Source organism: Helicoverpa zea, chromosome 4, assembly GCF_022581195.2.
Source record: "Helicoverpa zea isolate HzStark_Cry1AcR chromosome 4, ilHelZeax1.1, whole genome shotgun sequence".
NCBI lineage: Eukaryota > Metazoa > Arthropoda > Insecta > Lepidoptera > Noctuidae > Helicoverpa > Helicoverpa zea.
This window is the reverse complement of record NC_061455.1, coordinates 11,161,138-11,182,389: the sequence shown is the minus strand read 5'-3', so window position 1 is coordinate 11,182,389 and position 21,252 is coordinate 11,161,138. Positions and strand designations below refer to the sequence as shown.

Below are 21,252 nucleotides of genomic sequence, written 5' to 3'. Positions count from 1 at the left end.
GTGCCATTTTGAGAGCCATATGTCCCGATTGAGAGATAATGAAAGAATGCTATCAACATCATATGGCAAAGCAGAGTGGCTCCTTCTATAAAAATTCGATCCTTCCTGGGAACATGATGAAGTAACAAATATCTAAAAAACCATTTATTCGCATATTTAATAATATTAATGAGATTTACAGCCAGGAAATGTATTTCCTCACTTAAAGTTTCCGGCCTATTCGTTCCTAATACCTCAAGTTCTATAAAATCTTTATAATACGGTTAAAAGCGGAGAACGTGTCACGGTTTAGATGTGCGGACGAAACACGATCCACCAGAACGAGTTTGTGGTGCCTTGTTGGTTTTGAACAATACGTCATAAAATTCATTGCGAACTTTTTATTCTTTCAATATCCATTTCAACATAATATGACGCAACATTTCACGGTAACTCATGTGTTTACGTCGTTAAATATAGTACACATTTTAAAACAGAAGTCGATACTGTGGGATGTTTTCAAGGTTTTATTTTACTGGCAAGACAATAGAGACTTCTATGGTTTCTCAAATTAAAAACATTGATGAATGACTCACGGAAGGTTTCCTGTGATAATGCTGAAACAAAAACTGTTAGAAAAAGAGGTGTTTTATGTTGTACCGCCATATAAACATTGGCTGTGAGTCACAATACTGCCTTAGGCCTCGAGGTCTTTAGTCGCGGTCCGGTGAGCTCTATGACGGAATAGAAACAATAGCCTTCTCACGGAGCACATTATATTTCACCAACTTACAGACGGCTTTACGTTGAATTATACATTAAATATTATTTCCTGTACAATTAATATTGTGTCGGCCTGATAGCTTAAAGCTACGGACGCGAAAACTGCCCTTACCTTTTCAAACGAAGCGCATTGCGTAAGTGTGTTTTCAATAGCTTCTCAGTCTAGCATTATCCTGAACAATTTAATGGCTTATTGTTAGAATTCTTGCGTTATGTGAAAAACAAAGTAGGAACCGTCTATAAAATGAAATCTCATGGTCGTTGGACCAGTGCGTGTAAACAAGTAAGCTCGTTCCATATTATATTGGTAACGGATATACTCGTATATTCGGATGCAGTAATTACGCTTCCTTGGTCAGAATATTGATCACGTACGCAGTGAGAACATGCTGTGAATATTTCAGAGCAGAAGCTCTGATTTTGTCAATGAAATGAATAGTGTTTCTTGTAGATTATGTGACATTGTAAATATTATTTTTTAACTAAATGAAAGTTTTAATCAAATTTGACCTAATATGATGACTGACGTGCCCTTGTTTCTTATAATCATGCCCTTTGATGTTAGTACGAAGGTACTTTTTAAGTTTTGAACGCGTTGTTGTTCAATAGTATCGTGTCGTGGGAATCTGTGGCGAGTAGCTTCGTCTTCTCGACCCGGTTTCGTTCACGTACTCTGGCAGTTGAGTGACTCTCCGAATGACAAGTGAACGAATTTTGTACGGACCGAGCGCTGACACAAACTTTACTTTCTCGTGACCTGGCTGTGTACGAAATTCTTTGTGTAAGCAATGTTGCTTTTCTAAAAAACAATTTTGTTAAAAGCTTTAGCTACGCTCGTAACATTGTTGTGGTTTTAGAAAAAACGCGTCCATGTAACGCTGAATAATCTCAAATCTTTCATTAATTACCACAACAACATTGTTTGATCTGAAGCGAGATAATTAACAAGCGCTAATGCGTGCACTATTAGCAGCAGTTAATAGCATCGTCACTCATGTTTCTTTAATCTTCTTCAAATATTTGAAGTACGTCCACGTGACTGTTGGAATTGAATCCAATAGTGTGACTATGGGTATCGTTGTATGTGCATATCTAATGGTCTGAGGGAGTCGTGAGTCACGCCACGAGGCCCGCCCTGTATGAAAGAGACCACATGAATGGGTCATTAGGAAAGCCTGCCTAAACCCTTCCTACTACGACGTTGATGTATTACGATTCACGTTACAAAATATTCATACAATCTAGAACAGGAAATGAAAAACCATCACGTTTCCATGCACACCCATTGAGTTCTCTATGGTTTTGCAATTACGTTTTATGTAAAACCCATGATTTACCGTTACGAATGAACCCATAATCCATCGTTAATTAAGATTTAACGTTAAATTTACACGAATCAGCATAATTTAACGTAGATTAGATAATAATTAAGTAACAAGTTTCTTTTCTGAAGAAACTCATTAACATTAAGAGAAGTATGAGGGAAATTAACTGAAAGATTCTGAATAGCTAAATGCGTTTTCCAAAAACATCGAAGCGTGACGATACAAGTGACAGTAAAAGTATTGCTTTGTAATGAATAGCCCGTTGTGACACGAGATGGATTGTTTATCAAACAGAGAGAAAACAAACTGAACGGAGACATTGTTGGCAAAACAATACATGACCTGCCACCGGCGCGTTCTACACATGCATAGTAGATTTCTAAGATAGTTTATGATGATCCGAAAACACTAGCGACCAATAGTGAAATGTAATAAAGTCAGAAATCCCACAAATAAGCAGCTCGTCGCAGACGGATTTATACATAGGTTCTTCCAGTCCAAATAAATACGCGATGATTTATCATGAAAAATTAACATCTGGTATACTGGTCATGCCAAAACTACATGTAATCTGGGATTCGCATCAATATATTTATGACCAACTATTTTTGCATCGAGGCCATGCTCAATATTGTATTGCTGTCCTAGTCTGTATTAGTTTCAAGTAAAATTCTAATAATACACAAATACTCTTTAACATTGCTACTTACCGATATAACGGCCTAATGTTCTAATATTACAACGAATTCATTTTTATGTTCACGCTTTGGAATAGCAATTAAATCTAACGAGTTAATTATTTTACCAGCACGGCGTATAACAAAACTATCTGGTGTTCACAGTTCTGCTTCAGTTAACTTACTTTCAATAACAAAATATTTTTCATCTCTGTTATTATTTTTTTCTCTTGTTCCAATAAATATTATATTGGCTTTTTAGATTCCCGTATCATTTACGTTTTACTTTCGAAACGGCAAAAACGTTAACAGTTTTAGACACAGTCTAATGATTTACGCCATTTAATTTCCGAGGTCTTAACTGCCCATTGTTGAATTTTAACGGAACATCACCACTACGGAACACCAAATTCTATTGTATCGTAAATCATTGAAACTATTAATAAATAAACAATGGCTTGACGGATACTTTCAAATACCTGATGTTCGGTATGCAATTGGCAGACCAAAGACCCGAGGGACATGAAAAACCGTTTTCCCAATAGGGTCTTTACATAACGGTTACAAAATAATCAAAATCAGATCGAAACATGACACCGACCGAGTATCTTCGTATTTGTGACACATTATGCAAGCGTCTATAAAGGTTAGCGTTAACTGGACTGTACGACACGCATCTGCTTTAGCTTTGCCTACAAGTCGGTATAACACTGCGTCTGTCGATGCAGATGCCACCTCCAACTTCTGTGGCGTACCTGCATGCGTTACAGTCGCTGTAGGGCAGTCGACGCTTACCTTAGTATCGCAACTCGACTGATCTCGTGCATGTCATTAGCCTACATCGATGATGTCGTGAAACGGTAATTCCAACATCATCAGTTTTTATGCTAACCGTGTCATTAATAGGCTGCAGTAATGTCATTCTCCGGTCATCGTCACACATTATTTTGTAACCATTATAAATGAATGAAACGTCGAATGTGTAATCTGAAACCGCTGAATAGAATTCGAAGGCACTCATGTCTACGTAATAAGATAATCTTTCAGATATCGACGTAGCGTGCATTCCACTGACCGAAAGAGGATTAATCCAAATGTAGGTGAAATTGTGTACGAATATGACATGTGAAAGTAGTTGGGAGCGTGCGTGCGCGCGCGTCCGGCGACGTCCATGATGCGCGACCGCCACGCGCCATCGCGCGCGCGCAGATGCATCGCGGTGATTCAATCAGCTGGCGATAACACACCATACATCCAACTAAGCCTCAAAATTATACCTACGAAATAAGACATGCTGTAACAATGTTGATCTAGGTACAATAAACTAGTACAGATAGCAGCATAATATTGAAAGTATGTAACACAAACGTTACAGCATGCAGTACATAAGTCTTTAATCAAGACTAATGTTACTATACGCGTTTACAAAACGAAAGCGATAGTTATAGCCAAATTGATTTTAATAGTTATAGATTTTCGGCTGGTCAATGTGCTTTAACGTCAGTGATACATTTCAGAAATACGAGAGCAATCATGCCAAATTGCTATTAAAATGTATGTTACTATTTTTCTATACGCTAGATTTCTCTTTTCGAACTCCATTCAAGGTTGTTTCAATCAAAAGAGATACTTTATTATTGAATATCTGACCATTTCCGAGACATTTGAAACTGTGATTAAAATTTAGTATCAAGCAAACAAAGAGTAATAACAACTTTCTCAAAAGCTGTAGTAAGCGAGAGTGCTATCTGATTCTGAGAAGAGCCGTCAGGACTGTGAAGATAAGAACATATACTTAGAGCAAACAAGAGTAAGGGATCCATTACAACATCGCTAATGGAACAGATAAACACGTGTGAGTGCATAGGACTTGACGCACAGGTGCGAACGATGCATGTGCAACTAACCTACGCGACCTACGGTGTGTGATGCAACAACAGGCCCCCATTAACCGACTAGAACAAAACCAGTAGATCGATAATCCACGTGCTAAATAACACATACCTACGACGCTGCCCGTCGTTATTGACGAAACAATACACGGAAAAAGTAGCCCACTTTTGAAAACCGTTCGTCCTCATCATTTATTGGCGCGTTCAAAGAAGTGCTTGCAAAAGATTATTTGGTCACAGTTTACGACAATGAAGCTATTTAAACAGGAACAATAAATAATCTTAATTTATTACATGTTTTAGCTATACTCTTTTGCATTCGTTGTTGTCCATGATTACGAAATTGACAAATACGAAATGACAACACTACAATCCCGTAACTAACGTGGGACGGTTATTTTTGGCTGCCTCAGAATCCCGGAATTGCTATTTAGAACCGCTTAACAATAACACAGATAGTTTTGTATTAGGAAGAAATTAGTTGAGAGATGTAGGCTGTTGAATCCAATTACCTATGTTATTAGTTTAGTCAGCGATAGCGGCGGAGCCGGCCAAGCAATTGATGAGTTGTTAAGTTGTCAGTAATCCAATCGTAGCGCATTATGTCAGTCCTGCGGTGGGGTCGACGGACTTCCATTCAACTGCCCCGTGGTCGATGGTTGACATAATTTTTTATGATGCAGTCTATAATGTAATGCTCCCATTAGCCAATTTAGTTCAATTTGTGGTTATTGCTGAGATTTGTTTTGATTTCCATTGCTGCAGTTTGCTTTATGAACAGTGAGTTTATTTTTTGAATAATTACGCAGCACTAGATGTTGGGAAAAACGGTTAATGGTGTAGTTTAACTGTAAAGACCATTAAAACAACAGTGGATGTCAAATTGTCATGAGATGCCGACAAAAAAGCGTTGGATGAAAGAGCTTGCGCGAGTAAACGAGCCGTGTCGTCTATATTAAACATAGGTTCTGTTTGTTTTGCTTAATGCCCCGTTGAATCCTTTATTTATAGATGATATACTACATTTTGGTGCCGTCTTATATGTCTCCATGCGTCTACTAAGCCATAAATAATCTGATAGCTTAATAAACCAGGCAAGTGACATTTTATCACATCTTTCCATGGCGTCATTCAGGTTTATTACGCCTATTAAACCCTCTAGGGGTAGAATGTTCTTCGAAGAGAAAATTTTCCATTATTGCCGAATCGCTAAAATCCCAGGGCAATTTCTGACGGCTGGTTTGCGTTTATTGTTATAGAACGAGTGAGCCCATCCGTTGGGTTTATAGCGGCTTTTAGGTGAAACATGTGCAAAAGGTAAGCCACAATGTATAGTCACGAGGGTCTAGCGATAGCGCACGTCCTTCGCGTCACGAGTTGCGAGAAACTTTTACCCCTAGCGCCTAATCTCTGTAATGGACGGAAACTTTTAAGAACAATGTCACACTAAGTATACCTATTAAAAACCTTGTTATGGACCTTTGCTGTTAGGAGCCTCATGTTTTGGAGCCAGTTTGTGCTTCTTGTTTATGTATTTCGTCTTGTAGTTTTGGTAAGACGAAAGGAATATGAGACGCACGAGATATAATAATCCATTTTCAAAAACACATTAAGCTCACATATCCATACGGACATCAATAAACCACGTTCCTATTTACTTAACCGACGACATCGTCAATATAAAACACCGTGTCGTCTCGACATCCGACGCTAAAATATCCAATACGATTTCTAATTAGCGATGTCAACAGAGCACAGCGCTGCTGTCCATTGCATGATTTAATCGAAGTTTTCGTGTAATCCAGTTACGGGCTGTGACGTAACACGCCCCCGGGTGTCGCTCGTGCTAAAAATACCAGCACGTGCTCCCTCCAGCCATGCTCTCGATATACGGCTCCTGCTATGTCACACATGACGAATGGCCCAATACTACTGAAACTGTTCCTATTTACGTTAATAGATTTGTGATTAAAGTTTGCTTATGGAGATATATTTCCGATTTGTGCTATTCTGGCCAAATTGATTGTGAACTATGTCATTTTTTTCCTTATTTGGTAATAACATCATGTGTTTATTAATGATCATAATGTTGTCATCGTAAGTACCTATAGTTCGGCCATTCAGAGAATGCGTTCCTGACACGTCGCGATTGAACTGACGACGTAACTACATTCATTGATTATTGATATAATAATGTTGTTTTAATGCTCCTCAATTGTTAAAACGGTAAACAACCAGCAAAAATATTTTTATCGTAACTGCAACGCCATTGCAAAGTTACGTCGTCAGTTCAATCGCGACGTGTCAGGAACGCATTCTCTGAATGGCCGAACTATAAAAAGAGCTATTTCCTGTTATTGCAACATTTTCTTTTCTGTAATTGAAATTTGTAGGCACTGATTGAAATATAGGTACTTAAATTCCCTAAATAAGGTAAAGAAAATTGACTTAGAATTATTGAAACCTTAGAAAAAGTAACACAAAAGAAAAGAGAAATAGTACAGGCTTTCAAGCCGTCGAAACACACCGCGTCGAAAGCGTTAACGATATATGAACCCGTGTCATTTAGGCGAGTTATTCTCGTAGTAGGAGTTCACATCCTGGCGCTACCGCCAACGCGGATGCAAGCGTCAGACAATGCGGGTAGAGGGTTAATCGCACCAGAGAGACATCAATCGTCACCAGACACATTCTACAGACGTTTCGAAGGGCACTCGAACGTAACGCCTGCATCACCCCGACATTATTAGCTAAACGATTTATTGGCGTTTTTAAGTTCCCTATTATAGACGTGGCGTTAATTGTGAAATATAAGTCCAGATTATGAAGCGTGTAAGGATGGATAGGGTCCAAATTCTATTTAGGAATCGTTTCCCTAATGAAGGAATATTGCCAGGTAGAAGAGAGATTGAAAGTTACTGCCGATGTACATATTTTATTAGCGAGCAGTAAATTTATAACCAATTGTTTATTATTAGTTGTTACTTGTTAAGCAAAAGCACATTATTCAAGCAAACTCTTTATGGGTGTGTTAAAACAATTGCGTGGGAAGACGTTGTCGTATACACATAGAAAGTCGATCTTTCTCTCCGATGTCCAGATAACAAGCTTTCATAATATATGGAAAAGTTTTACGACGCATCTTGCTATTTATCAAAAGTCCGACTTAAACGTTGTTTGACCTACATTGCAAACTTCACAAACTTTTAAAAATGGATTGTTGCGTCCAAAACTTTGCAAGGAACCAAAACATAGAGGTTTTCCCTAAAATCATGATGGGACTGCCTATATTAAGACCGAGTAATCGTATCTAGACTTAATAATTTGTCATGTTTTTGCAACCGTATAAGGAAAACTGAATACCTCAACAAAATGCAAACAATGATATGACATGGTCACGTTTTGATTCGTCTTCGCAATAAGTTAGTGCCATTCATGGACTTATTTCGCTTGCTCAAGCAGAAATAACATGAATGGACGGCTTAGAACGGTCAATGAAGTCCAATTCAAGTCTATTGTCAACGGGGGGCACACAGCTGCTAAGATAGTGGACAGTTATAGCTTGCTAGGGCACTTTTCATCATGAATTTGAAGGCTAACATTGGGCCAGTATGTTAAAGGTTTTGCGCCTTTGAGGAAAAGTTAAAGATATGTAGAGGAACTTTGCAAGAGCCTGAGTTAGTTTTTTCTTACCAACAGCAAAGTATTTTACTGACCATCATTTTGTAATATTATCTTTTCACCTTTATGTAATGGTATGTCCATTAAAAAATGCTATTAACCCAATGATTCGTTTAATAGTTTTTTAGCCTAGCAATATTTTTGCTGGTAACTTTATCACGATCGATCGCTTTATACAAGGATATGGCTTAACTAGTGATAGCTTAGACGGACGCAGGCGCATGTTTAATCAAACGTAAAAAAATCGCAAAATCGCAACATGATTTAGAAACCGGTTCAGTTTGATATCAGGTTTCTGGACCACAGTACCGATGCTTTTTAGAGTTATTGATTTTGACGTACAGTTTAATTCAGTATCAAGCAGGGAATATAATATTTGGTAAGCATCTGGACTGTAGATATTATTAAGCAATTTTCGAACAGCGTATAATTTCGCAGATAGGTACGAGTACTTGCAGCTGCTGTTTAAACACCTGCATCCAATTGAGGCTGATCTGTATTCAAAATATTTGCATCAATAAAATTCAGGGGTCTACATTATTCATATTCCGTGTTTAACTACAAGCCATAATGGTCTTTATTTACTAACATAAAGTATGGGAGATAATAAATTATCGTACGCGTCAAAAACAGTTACCATAAACACAGAATGATGGACAGCTACCATGTGCTCCTCACCTACGCGAATGTTAATGAAGATTCGAATATAAATGCAAACGAGATTACGACACATAACTCACATAACTAGTAGCATATAGTTTAAAACCGGATCTATCGTGTACCTGCGGTGGTTCATCACACGAAACTGTACAGATTCCTAATAAAATACTCATAAGTTACGTACTTGAATAGATCGACAACAAAATTAACTGATTGATAGAGAGAATTTGATTACCTACCAATTTGTGCGATCGAAAATTCATGTAAATTAATTTAACAGATCCGATGTCGGTCAAGTAGATAAAAGTGTGGGCCAAACAGAAGCATATCGCGATAGGGCGAGTCAAAAATCTGCAATGTAGATTACTTAAGAGTATGCTCGTTGGGTGCCAAGATTATAACTGCATACCGCATTAACAGTGCCAGATTATTACTCAAGAGCCTTAACACCTGCAACTACAGTAATCTTCTCCTAGTTTGGTATTTTAAAACTGAATCGCCTAATAAAGCATTGAAGGTATCCAGAAATCGTGACTCGATGGTAAACGGTATCTGGAAAACCGTCGAGCTCGCGCGGTGATCTCACCCTTCGGCTTAGTACTGCAAGTATAATTAGCTTAGTAGGCTACGTTGAAAGGCAGCATAAATGTAATTACTATATGCAGCTGGGTGAACGCGTTAAGATTAGATGAAGATGAAGGCATTAATTCCCTCCCGACACGAGCCAGTTAATAAAAAACAATATCCATAAGATACGAGACACGTGTTTATTTTTTCTCAGATTAGCAGGAAAATAACGATTTAAAACATCTTATAATGTTGCTGCTACCGATGATTCATATAATCTATTACTCGAGCAGAAAAAAGACCGTACCAAAGCAAAAATAAGGCGAATAAAAGATTACTTAACAGAGACCGAAGCTTAAGATATTAAGGAAAAGCCGAGGAAAACCAAAAGTCCTCATCTTTTTCCGATACTTTTATTAGAGAGAAGTTAAAGCTTTGCCCTCTAAGAACAATAAAACAAACTTTTATTTTCAGGGGCATTTCAAAATTGTTTGTGGAGAACGAGATAAGAACAACAATAACAATATAAAGTCGTGAATACGGAGTGTGGGATGCAAATGAATATGATTACGAGTGCTTCAAGGTTTCAGCGGGTGATAATTGCCAGTACAGCAGTTATTATACACCGGCTACAAGACTCTATTACAAGTCTAACATGGCCACTTTGTGAAATACTAGCACAAAACTATTTGATACCGCAAATTACAATGCTTTACTTTAATTAGCTTTTGTATTTGACTAACAATGCAACGCCACATAATTATGGATATTGCGTCGTAATTTCTTGACCACGATCTGGCAAAAAATAAATTATTCTATCATTTGTACAGAATTAATTCGTCAGCATATTTTTGCTCTGGAACCTGTCCAAAATGTTAATCAATACAGAATAAGATGAAACCCACATAATGCCACGAGAACTTGAAATGAAGATTAGGTAAACAACAGACATGACATGATGAAAGAAAATCGTATCGACCGGAGATTAGGAAGGCCTAGAAGTGTTGCAAATGACAATATCACAGGCACATTCAACGTTCTACGTCACGAGAATTGTCTCAGAGACCTTTCTCATTGTCATAGTTTATGACAGTACACAGACACGGTAGGTAACCAATATACGTGATTGTAGCACCGTATATTACGAGTTTTTGCGTCATGCACTGAGTGCTTCGCTATGCGATAATGATACGTTATTATCTATGACTTCCACGTCAGGTGTCTTGGTGGTTTTTGTTAGACGTTTCATTAAGGCTTTCGGCAAAGTTTGAGAAGGTTATTGTAGGACTTATCTATGGTATTTCCCTATGAAAAGAACGGGGTTCATTGTCGCACAGAAGTGTAACAGCTATGGCATTTCCGTCGGATGAGTGGCCTGAGGAGGCAGCCGTTGAGATTACTTGGAAGAAGACGGTTTATTTATCTAAGTTAGATTGAATATGGAAATAAAAATGTCATTTTAAACAAATATAGAAATGGGATGAGGACTAAATGTAAAATAATAATAAACAGACATCAATATTATTGGCCGATTAAATAAAGTGGACAATTGTTTTCATTATGTACACGCGACACAGATAAGCCATTATGCTATCTAAATCGGCCCATTAGTTGTATCTCACGCCCAGTTTGATATGAATGCTATGGCTCTTTGATTATAAGCAATAAAAAGTGTTGATAGGCGTCCTGATTTCCAATTTCCTACATTGCCAAACACGCTCGTAAGAGTAAGTAAACGGAGCATGCAAGACTCCCTACATAGCGTTCGGCGCACGCCCGATAAGCCCAAATGTATGAACAACATCTGTTTTTTAAACTGCGCTCGTGTCTGCTATACGCACATTATTTATTCAATGTTGCCATGTTTGTATTGAACACTGGGGAGCTTGTCTATTTTCGGTGTCGCTACTCATAGTTTCTATAAAATTGCTGTCATTAAACCTGCGGTTCGAGTCACGTAAACTTTCGTAATTCCGGTATGATCGAAACAAGTATCCTTATTAAGTAATGGAATGTAGAGCCAGCAGTTTTCCTTTCATCACACTCGTTAAACAGCCGAAAAAGGAGTTTTTATAATGCCCTTGTTTGAAATAACAACAAACCAGGAATTGTGGAACATCACCAGTTTCCCGATCGTAAACTTTACGACGTATTTAACGTGCCGTTTATACACCGTAAAAATTACATATGGTGTAAGAGAAAAAGCTATTGAATCTTCTACCTGCTTCTAACTTAGGCTTATTTTCAAGCGTAGCAATGATTAGATCCTGGATAACATCTTTTCACACACTAATCGTCTCGCGAGCCTCTTGGAACTAAGCCTAAACCGGCCTTACAAAGGGTCATAGAAAACTTGAACCTACCATTTCTTTCTTGAGATAAGCGAGTTGTGAGTCGAGATCCGTGGGGGGTTTGTCCGACGGCGTGGAGGGAGTATCCTGCAGCTCGGGTTCCCCGTCTGCGAAGCCACTGAGACTCTTCGGCAGGGGAGGCAGACCTTGCAGCGACATGGTGCTGATTGCGCGGAACTGCTTACGAAGTCTGTGTGCAAAATTTTCCATTGTTACCAATTGTGGAAATGTATGAATTGTTTTGTGTAAACATGATTTTATTAAAGGTTGTGTGTTGACATGAAGGTGCTTAAGTACAAGCACTGTATTCAATTAAAGCATGTTGGGAGGTTCATATTAAACATCTTTAATAGATTATGTTTTGAAGTGACCTCAATAACATACGTATAATCTGACTCATCATCAATAAACATTTAAATGCATTATAAATTAATTAAGCTTGGGAACTTATTCAATAGTCATTTACCGCCATTGTGACGAACTATCAACTTCAATTATTTAAAGCTTTACCAACGTCACTTTAACGACCTAGAAATATGTGCGCAGTATCGACGAGTCTATCATAACCGGGTTTAATCAAGTCGTATGACCTTTTAACATAAAACCACAACATGCCCAAACCACGGAAGACAAGTACAATGTAATGTAAAGATTTATTCATGAGATAACATTTATTAAATTCTTATTAATGTTTGTTGAGAACCCACCTAGACTTGAGGTCATCGTCGAGTATGTACGCATAAGCCTGATCATCGTCCGTATTCCCGCTCGTTACTGAAGACATGGCGTAGTTCTGTTCAGAGTCCTCGGAGTCACATTGTCCGTTTGCTTCAGCGTACTCAGGGGCGTCCAAAGTTTCAGGTACGTTGGATTGCGAGCGCATCGTCTGCAACTCGTATATCAACATCTCGTGGTTGTTCATGTCCTTCATCATTTCCATTTCTGGAGAATGGTTGCCGTTAGTCAGACCATCTTTCCCTTTATCTATAACAGTGTGAGCTTCGTCTTTATTATTATTTCTACTAGCAATGATTTCCGAAATTAACATTTCTGTGACTCGCGATGTTTTTCTTTCCAGCGAGTTGTTATTTTTATTTACACTATCGTCAACTTTCGGACTTCCTGACTCGGTTGGTGTAACCGGCGACGTTTTTATTTGTTTCGAAGGACTGTTCCGTAGTCTATCATCGAACTCCTGAACTTCTTCCACTGATGCATATGGCGCTTCAGATACTGGACACTGCGGGGGCTTCGCATCTATAGGAGACGAATACGGACTTATTTCTGGTGAGATCTTGGACTTACTGCTATGTACAGGACTTTTATTTACAGACAAGGGTTTCATTGGCTTTAACTTAGGTTTTGGAGACAATGGTGGCGGAGGTGCTTTTCGTAATGGTAGTGTCTTCTCTGCAAAACTGGATGACTTTGATACTTTGCATTTGGAGTCTTGATCCAACTTGTTCGATGTTGAGAGTGATCTTACTAATATCTGTCTGCATGTTTTGACTGCTTTAGAGTTGAGCGATTCATTTGACTTTTTATTCGATGTTGGAGTTGGAATAGAACTGCTGTCGCTGGAGCTTCTTCGTGAATTCTGACCACTGGATTTTCTCTCATCCGACGAAGAACTTCGGTCACTGATCACATCTCTAATGAACGACTTGACTCTTGCTAATCCATTTTGTTTGGGTGACACTGTTGATTCACTAACAGTATTAGCTCTATCCAAAGTTTTTGCTTTTGATGTGTAGTGGTTGTCTTGTTTGGAGAAGGCACGCGATTTCGTAAAGCTGGCCTTAGAGTCCGCCACGGCCTTCCTTGTTTTTGCCAGTGCCTCCGCTACCACGCTCTGGTTGGGGCGCGGAGGCACCGGTGGTGGTCCTTTGATCTTGTTGTTCTTCATGGGTTGTGTGTTGGTCTGTACCATCAGCATGCTTGAACGAAGCGTCACTCGAGCAATACTATAATATGCGTACTATAGTAGAAGGAGCGCGTTAACACTAGCACCGCGTAAGTCACACACACGAGAGCGCTCAGTACGCAGGGCGACACGTCCGTCCCCGCGAGCGCGCGGCACTCACTGGCTGTTGACTAACCGCTACGTCGCCGCGACGCTACGCCGAACAGGCGCTCACAGCTTCGTAATAATTGACGGCCGACTTGGAAATTACTTTGTTCGTAGCTTTACCATAGCTGTTGCGTGTTGAGGCTTGTGCAGTACCTACCATACGCCCAAACAATGAGTTGACCCACACTTTTAATAATGTAAAAGTTATTGTTTACTATGAGAATGAATGCAATAGCGGCTACCGGTCCGCAGCGCACACGACATGGCTATTGTTGTTGATGTTGAAAGCACTCTCTGACCTATTGTTTTACGTCAATCAAAATGTTGCACTACAGTTGTTGTTTACTATTATTTAGGTTGGAAGAGTTTGTTGTCATTTCCAAACAAAACAAGCATACATTGTAACATACCACCCTGTATGTGAAACTGACTCACTATTGAATTAATTGTTTGAATTTGTTTAATGGTTGCATATTTTAATGAAAGTTATTAGGAATCCACAGAAAATTAGAACAAGTTTGAATGACATCATTTGGTAAAATAAAATAATTTGGATTTTGCCATAAGTTGCATCCTGGTGTAGAAAATGTGCATACAACTAATGAAATAAAACTTAATAATTTAGTCATGAATTATGTATTTTTAGAAATGTAAATCAAATGATCTTAATGTTGTATAACTTATTCATTCTATTTTATATCAATAATAAAAGCCTGTTAAATATGTTTGATTTCAAAACAAGTTATTTTCAAGGGTAATTATGAAATCTTAGTAATTAAAAATCTATGAATAAGTTGTAAAATGTAGGTATTGTCTGTATAAAAGGAAAATTATTTTGTGACAAATATATTATTTAGAATGGCTCTTCTGTCAAGGTATAATTTCCAGAAAGGTCACCAACATTTTACGATTTCCTAATCATCGTGAATTAACCTCGCCTGAGAAGGTATTTTAATATTATAATACTATTTAACTCCAATAAGGTTAGAATAACCACACTAATTTATAAAGGTATTCTTCTTGGTTAGTTGATGGCCTTCTTCAACACCACCTTTGGCAAAGGACTGTTGCCAGAGGACTGTGTATTTCAGTTAGATTTCACAATATTTATGAAACCGATGTCTTATAGTTTTTTAAGAACCTACCGATCAATTAAGGCACAAATAATGTAACGATTAACTATTATTATTATCTTGTATGTCTCTACCAGACCTCGGGACTATAGAGTCCCGGATTTTTGGGAGGCGAACGTGGGGCCGAAGCCAACACGCTGAAGCCCTTTTGAGACAACTTTAATGAAATGGTGACACAAAACCGACGATTATCCCTGTATACACTATAGAAATGTACCCAAGGACAATCCCCGGTTCTGTGCTAAACTATTGCTAAATATGGATGAAAACTACTTGGGCTATTGTGATGGGATGCTTGTGGACTAGGAATGGGGAAACTACGGGAACTATGGCACCTGCCGATAACAATGTAATAAATACACGTAAAAATGGCAGGTGGAGACTCGCCAACTCACTTACTGGGCCCCCGGGAATCAGTCGCTAAATCGCAACAAGGGGGCAACAGTTACATGAGCGGCTGAAGGGTGAGGATACCTCGGCGGACTTTAAACGCAGATCACGCGCTCCCTGTGGGTCCAGCATCACCGGCCCACTCGCCACTTACCACGAGGCACCTACCCTCCGAGCGGGCTGCTAACCCTACTCTAGCGACTCCACTCTGACCGGCCGGTGAAGGCAAGCCAAGAGGCGGGAGACCTATCCCCCGTCATGCTTCACTCCGGCAGGCCGGAGATGGGGGACAGTATACTCTCCCTGGAGCACTCGGATATATAGCCCCGCGGGGTCGCTACTCCCCGTCATCCGCCTCAGATGCCCTGCGGGGCTTATTATTATTATTATTTAAAGCCTTTTTATTTCCATTTCTTTACAGTATTATGTTAATTATTATTTGTTTTAATTTTTGATTTAAAAAATGGATCCCATATGGGTATAGGCCTCCTCCATCTTCTTCCATTTATCTCTATTGAGGGCGACAGTCTGCCAACTGGGCCCCGCAATCCCAGCTATGTCATCAGCCCAACGCTTTTTAGGTCTTCCAACTCTTCTTTTGCCTTTTGGACCATTCCAGTTTGTAGTGAGGAGGGTCCACCTGTTGTCCTTGCATCTGCATACGTGGCCCGCCCAATTCCATTTAAGCTTTAGAGCATGGTTAAGTGCATCTGTTAGATTGGTCTTTTTCCTTATTTCTGAACTTTTTATTTTTTGTACTTTTTGTAGGCTTAATATACTTCGCTCCATTGCGCGCTGGCAAGATCTTATTTTACTCTTAATTCTGTTTGTATAAGTCCAGGTTTGGCATGCGTATGTAAGGCTTGGTAATATGGAAGCGTCCATTGCTGTCTTTTTTAAATTCATGTTATATTTGCCTTTCAGTATTTCCTTGAGTGACCAGTATTTATTCCATGCATAGCTTACTCTTCTGTCTACCTCTTCGTCATTACTATTTGTGTGGAATGATATTTGTTTGCCAAGGTAAATGTAATCCTGAACATATTCAATTGTATTGCCATCGACAACTATGGGTTTTATGTCACTGTTAGACATTATTTTTGTTTTGCTAAAATTCATTTGAAGACCTACTTTTTTACTTTCTTGGTTTAGTGTTTGTATCATCCATTCTAGTTCTGTTATTCTTTCTGAAAATAAGGCAATGTCGTCGGCGAATCTTAAATGACTTAGGCATTTGCTTCCTATTCGTAGTCCCTTGTCTTTCCAGTTAAGTTTTTGGAATATCATTTCTAGCACTGCCAGGAATAGCTTAGGTGATATAGGATCCCCTTGTCGGACGCCTCTTTCAATTGCTATCTCTTGACCTTTGTTTTCTAGCCGTAGTCTGCTTACACTTTTACTATAAATATTTTTGATTATATTTATATATTTCTTACTTATCTTGCATGCTTTGAGAGCTTTCCAGATCGAGCTATGAGATATGCTATCAAATGCTTTTGAATAGTCCACAAAGGCTATGTATAGTGGTTTATTAAATTCTTTATATTTTTCAATAATCTGTTCTATTGCGTGAATGTGGTCTGTTGTTGAAAATGTTGCTCTGAATCCGGCTTGTTCTACAGGTTGTGCACAGTCAATAGTGTGTGATATTCTAGTTTGCAGTAAGGATGTGAAGAGTTTATATATACTTGACAGCAGACTTATAGGTCTGTAGTTACTTATGTCTAGAGGGTTTCCTTTCTTGAACAGTAGAATAATATCTGAGTTACACCATTGTAAAGGCACTACCTCTTGTTCAAGTACCTTGTTGAAGAGATTAGTTAAAGTGCAAGTTAGTATCGGTGCGCCTACTTTTATTGCCTCATTACTTATATTGTCAGGTCCAGGGCTCTTGTCTAATTTAAGTTTGCATATGTGGCTATATACTTCGGGTTCTGTTATATTGGGTACTGGGTTCTCCTGGTCTTCATCACTATTACTTTCTTCTTCTTCTGACATTTCTTCTGAACGTTTGTACAGTTCCCTATAAAATGTTGTTGCACTGTCTAAAACTTCTTTTCGGGTTTTCATTTCTCTTTGCCCTTGTTTTAAGTTTGTTACCCAGTTTTTATATTGGTTTAGCTCCTTAAAGGCGCGTTTTGAACTTCGATATTGAGTCATATTTTTTTCTATAACTGTTTTTCTGTAGTTGCCGTAATCAGTTTTGATAGCCTTCTTTGTTATTTTAAATAGATGTTTCAGCTCTGTCTTCATTTCTTTGTTTTTATTCTTTGTCTTGATGAGGTCTGATCTTTTGTTAATTAATTTTATTGTGTTTTCACTCAGTATTTTATGTTTTTTGTTTGGTTTTTCATGTTTCCTTATGTTAAGACTTTCAACAATGGTATTTTCTAGAATATTATATGATGATTGTAGATCTTTCGAGTGTTCTAATTCCGTGTGCCGTTTAGTGATATTTTCTCTCAAGTTTTTTAGATATATGCCTTTTTCTGATTTTGTTATTGGTGGTTTCGGGAGCAATTTAAAAGAGCTTCTCTTTAACTTTTGCCCTGTTATAATGAATGATGCTCTAACTAATCGGTGATCTGATGGGAAGTTTAACATGTTTAGCACTTCTATGTTTATTATGCTCTTTGGTTTGTTGCTCATTATAAAGTCGATTTCATTTTTAGTTTTTTGGTCTGGAGAGATCCAGGTCCATTTCCGGTTTAGTTTTTTCTTAAAGCATGTGTTCATGATAGTTAACTTGTGTTCATATGCGTATTGGATTAGTCTCTCTCCTCTCTTATTTCGACTTCCGTATCCGTATATGCCCATAATTAATTTTTCTTGAGGCTTTGGGTGACCGATTTTCGCATTAAAATCTCCCATGAGTATTACATTTTTATCTAGCGTTTCGTTTGCTTTCTCCAAGTCTTCGTAAAATTTGTCTATTTCGTCGTCACTTGCGGCGTCTGTTGGTGCATATGCTTGGATCAGTGACATAGATGTTTCTCCAAATCTTAGACGCAGTAGCGCTACTCTCTCAGATATGCCATTGAAGTGGACAATATTTCTTTTATATTTTTGTTTAATAAGAAAGCCTACTCCGTGTAGCCCCGCTGTTTCGCCTTTGTAGCAGAGGATATGTTGTTGGTATTCCTCGATTTTGCATCCAAGTCTTCTCGTCTCTGAAAGTCCTATAATGTCATAATCGATTTTTTCTAGAGCATAGGTTAGTTCTATAAAACGTTCCATTGAAGATATCGATCGTACATTGAAAGTGCATATCTTTAATGTCTCTTTTTCTGGTTTTTCTATTACTGGTTGTTTTTCTTTTTGGTTTTGTGGTGGAGGGTGGTGGTCATACTGCCCCACGGTGACCAGCCGGGTTGGGGAAGGGTTTAATTCTGTTAAAATCGTTATTTCCGTTTTATTGCTTGTGTCGTTTGTCTTCCGGTCCTGTTGGTTCGGTAGTTGCTATTGTTTACTTGGCCCATTTGATGAAAGTGAACTTGATCTGGCGCGGTGCACCTGTTCTAGTTTATTAATTTTATTTATCTTAATTGGTGGTGCAGGGGTTATTTGCTCGTCTGGATGTTCTGTTGTTTTAGGTGACTTTGTCGGCGATCGTTTTCTCTTTTCTGAAGGTTTATCTTTTATAATTAATTTGTCGTACCGAATGTAAGCCAGTTTTCCTTTATTGATTTCTTCTTGTTGTTGCTTCTTTAGTTCTTGCCTTTTTTTAAGTATTTCCTTTGGAAAGTCTTCATTAATATAAACATTCTCCGGTAGATACTTTTTGTTCTTAAGCATTTCTGCTTTGCGCCATGCGAGAGTAGCTGTGATCATGGATTGGCCTTGTTTTGTTTTCGATCGGTTTTCCCAATCTGTAAAAGTTATTAATTTCCCATTTGTCCCACTTGTCTAAGTCGGTTTTTTCGCAGGCTGCCTGATCATACAAACCCTGATTGTATGATCAGGCCTAGAAGCTTGTTAGAATTATTTTCTTAACTATAAATAGAGATAATTTAAGTAATTAAATTACATACAATTATTTACCAGAGGCCTGTGTGTGCTAGCGGCCCAAATGCTTGTTCACCTCACAAATGACGCTCTAACACTAAACAGAATGGCGTATCGTTACCGCATTTGATAAGTTTGCCAACTTCACAACAATTGCATTTCGTTGCGCTAATAAAACGATTGTAAAATATTATAGTTTTTTTTTTAAGATTGATTTAAATTTTTGGCAGGGGACTGTATTAAAATTCTCAGGACAAAGTTTACAGGAGTTTATTAAAACGAAAAAGTTGTAATGAGTGCTTGTTTTACGAAAATAATATAATTTTATTATTTTTGTTTGTGATATTAACTGCCAAGTGAATTTTCATCAAGTATTAGAAGTAGTTTCATCAAGTTTTTCGGAAATCGCATTTATAGGTGTGAATGCAGTGAAAGGGACAGCCAGGGGACTGTATTTTTCGAGCTTCTAAAACGTATAGAAAAAAAATTAAAGTAATTATGGTTATAAAAACAAAGGGCCCGTGAAGCTTCAGGGTTAAAGTTTCATAAAATGTGATTTTTTAAATAAGAATTAAACTATTTATTGAAAAAATTGGTCCGAACAGCCGATTACGAGCTTACAGAGAATCGCCCATATATATGTGTAGTCTCTTAACTGCTTGTACGCCGCTAATTATAGAATATAAATAGAAAATCTATTGTGTCTTGCATATATCGGCACACTGCATACAACAGGTTAAGACACTTCCATACAGGCCATAACACCTTTTATCCAGATGCAGGGGTAGTTCCTTAAGAAAGCAGGTCAGACTCTTGACGAAAGCAATACTAACTTAAAATTGTTCCATATATTATCTAATTGGATATCAAAATGTTTTCAAATCATGCCTACTGACTACCGTATTTGAATGCTACTGTACAAAGTGGCTTCACTGATTTATTACATCATCACAAAAACAAATAACGTGTTAAATTTAGTCATCAAACAACCTTTGACTTGATAAAACAAAGAAAAGTTATGTACTTACTTGAGAGATAATCTACTTGTTGTTGAACTTCCAATCCTGCCTGCACATGGGGCACTGCTGCTGCGGTTGGGAGTGCAGCCACTTAACGATGCAGTGGATGTGGAAACAGTGGGAACAGGCCCCCCACACCAGCGGGCAGTCGTCTCCCGGTAGCTTGCAGTCAGGGCAACAGCTGTCGAAGGGCATGCGGCAAATACCACAGTTGTCGTCGTTGGCTACCCACCGCCAAGTCGCTACGCCCGTCCAACCTACGCAGTTGTCATTCACATCAGAATTGGACACGATTTAACATCAAAATAGAAACGAAGGTTGCCTTGACAGGTTACTTACTTTTAACGGTTACTTTCATATCATGAAAATTGCCGCATGCCTCAAAATGAAATAAGTATTTAAATTTAATGTCCGTTACTCAAAGATAGTATAAAATGTTCTCAAATTCTCATAAAATTCTGTTAATAATTTATAAACAAAACCACCGTATCGATCACTTTGACAACAAACAATTTGGTTAGTTTTTTTGAGGTTGACGTTGTTACATAGAACACTGCATTTTCAGCAGTATGAATGTTTGGTGAATAATTGTTGCAACTTGTGTCTCCAACGTGATTAATTCATAAGATTTTAATAATTTATCACGATGCATGTGTATTATGAATAACAATTATGTTAACTAACACAGCAAACAGTGGTGCGAAGTGACAACTACACAG

The 21,252-nt window shown here is 38.2% G+C and overlaps 1 protein-coding gene and 1 pseudogene across 2 annotated transcripts in view; both read right to left on the bottom strand.

Annotated features, from left to right (window-relative positions):
* The window catches only part of LOC124629626 (anaphase-promoting complex subunit 11-like), a 35,975-nt gene extending 14,918 nt beyond the window's left edge, over positions 1 to 21,057 (bottom strand). The window contains exons 1-3 of one of the 2 annotated variants that reach the window (XM_047163119.1): positions 20,873 to 21,057; positions 20,543 to 20,790; positions 11,966 to 12,105 (exon numbers count right to left, since the gene is read on the bottom strand). In XM_047163119.1, coding sequence (XP_047019075.1) covers positions 20,555 to 20,790; positions 20,873 to 20,891 — 255 coding nt within the window. In that variant the 5' untranslated portion in view covers positions 20,892 to 21,057 and the 3' untranslated portion in view covers positions 11,966 to 12,105; positions 20,543 to 20,554. Of the gene's footprint in view, positions 1 to 11,927; positions 12,106 to 12,622; positions 14,010 to 20,542; positions 20,791 to 20,872 lie in introns of those variants that run through there. The other variant, XM_047163118.1, reaches the window with a different exon arrangement.
* Positions 18,969 to 19,925, bottom strand: LOC124630120 (annotated as a pseudogene).
* Positions 21,058 to 21,252: the final 195 nt, after the last annotated feature.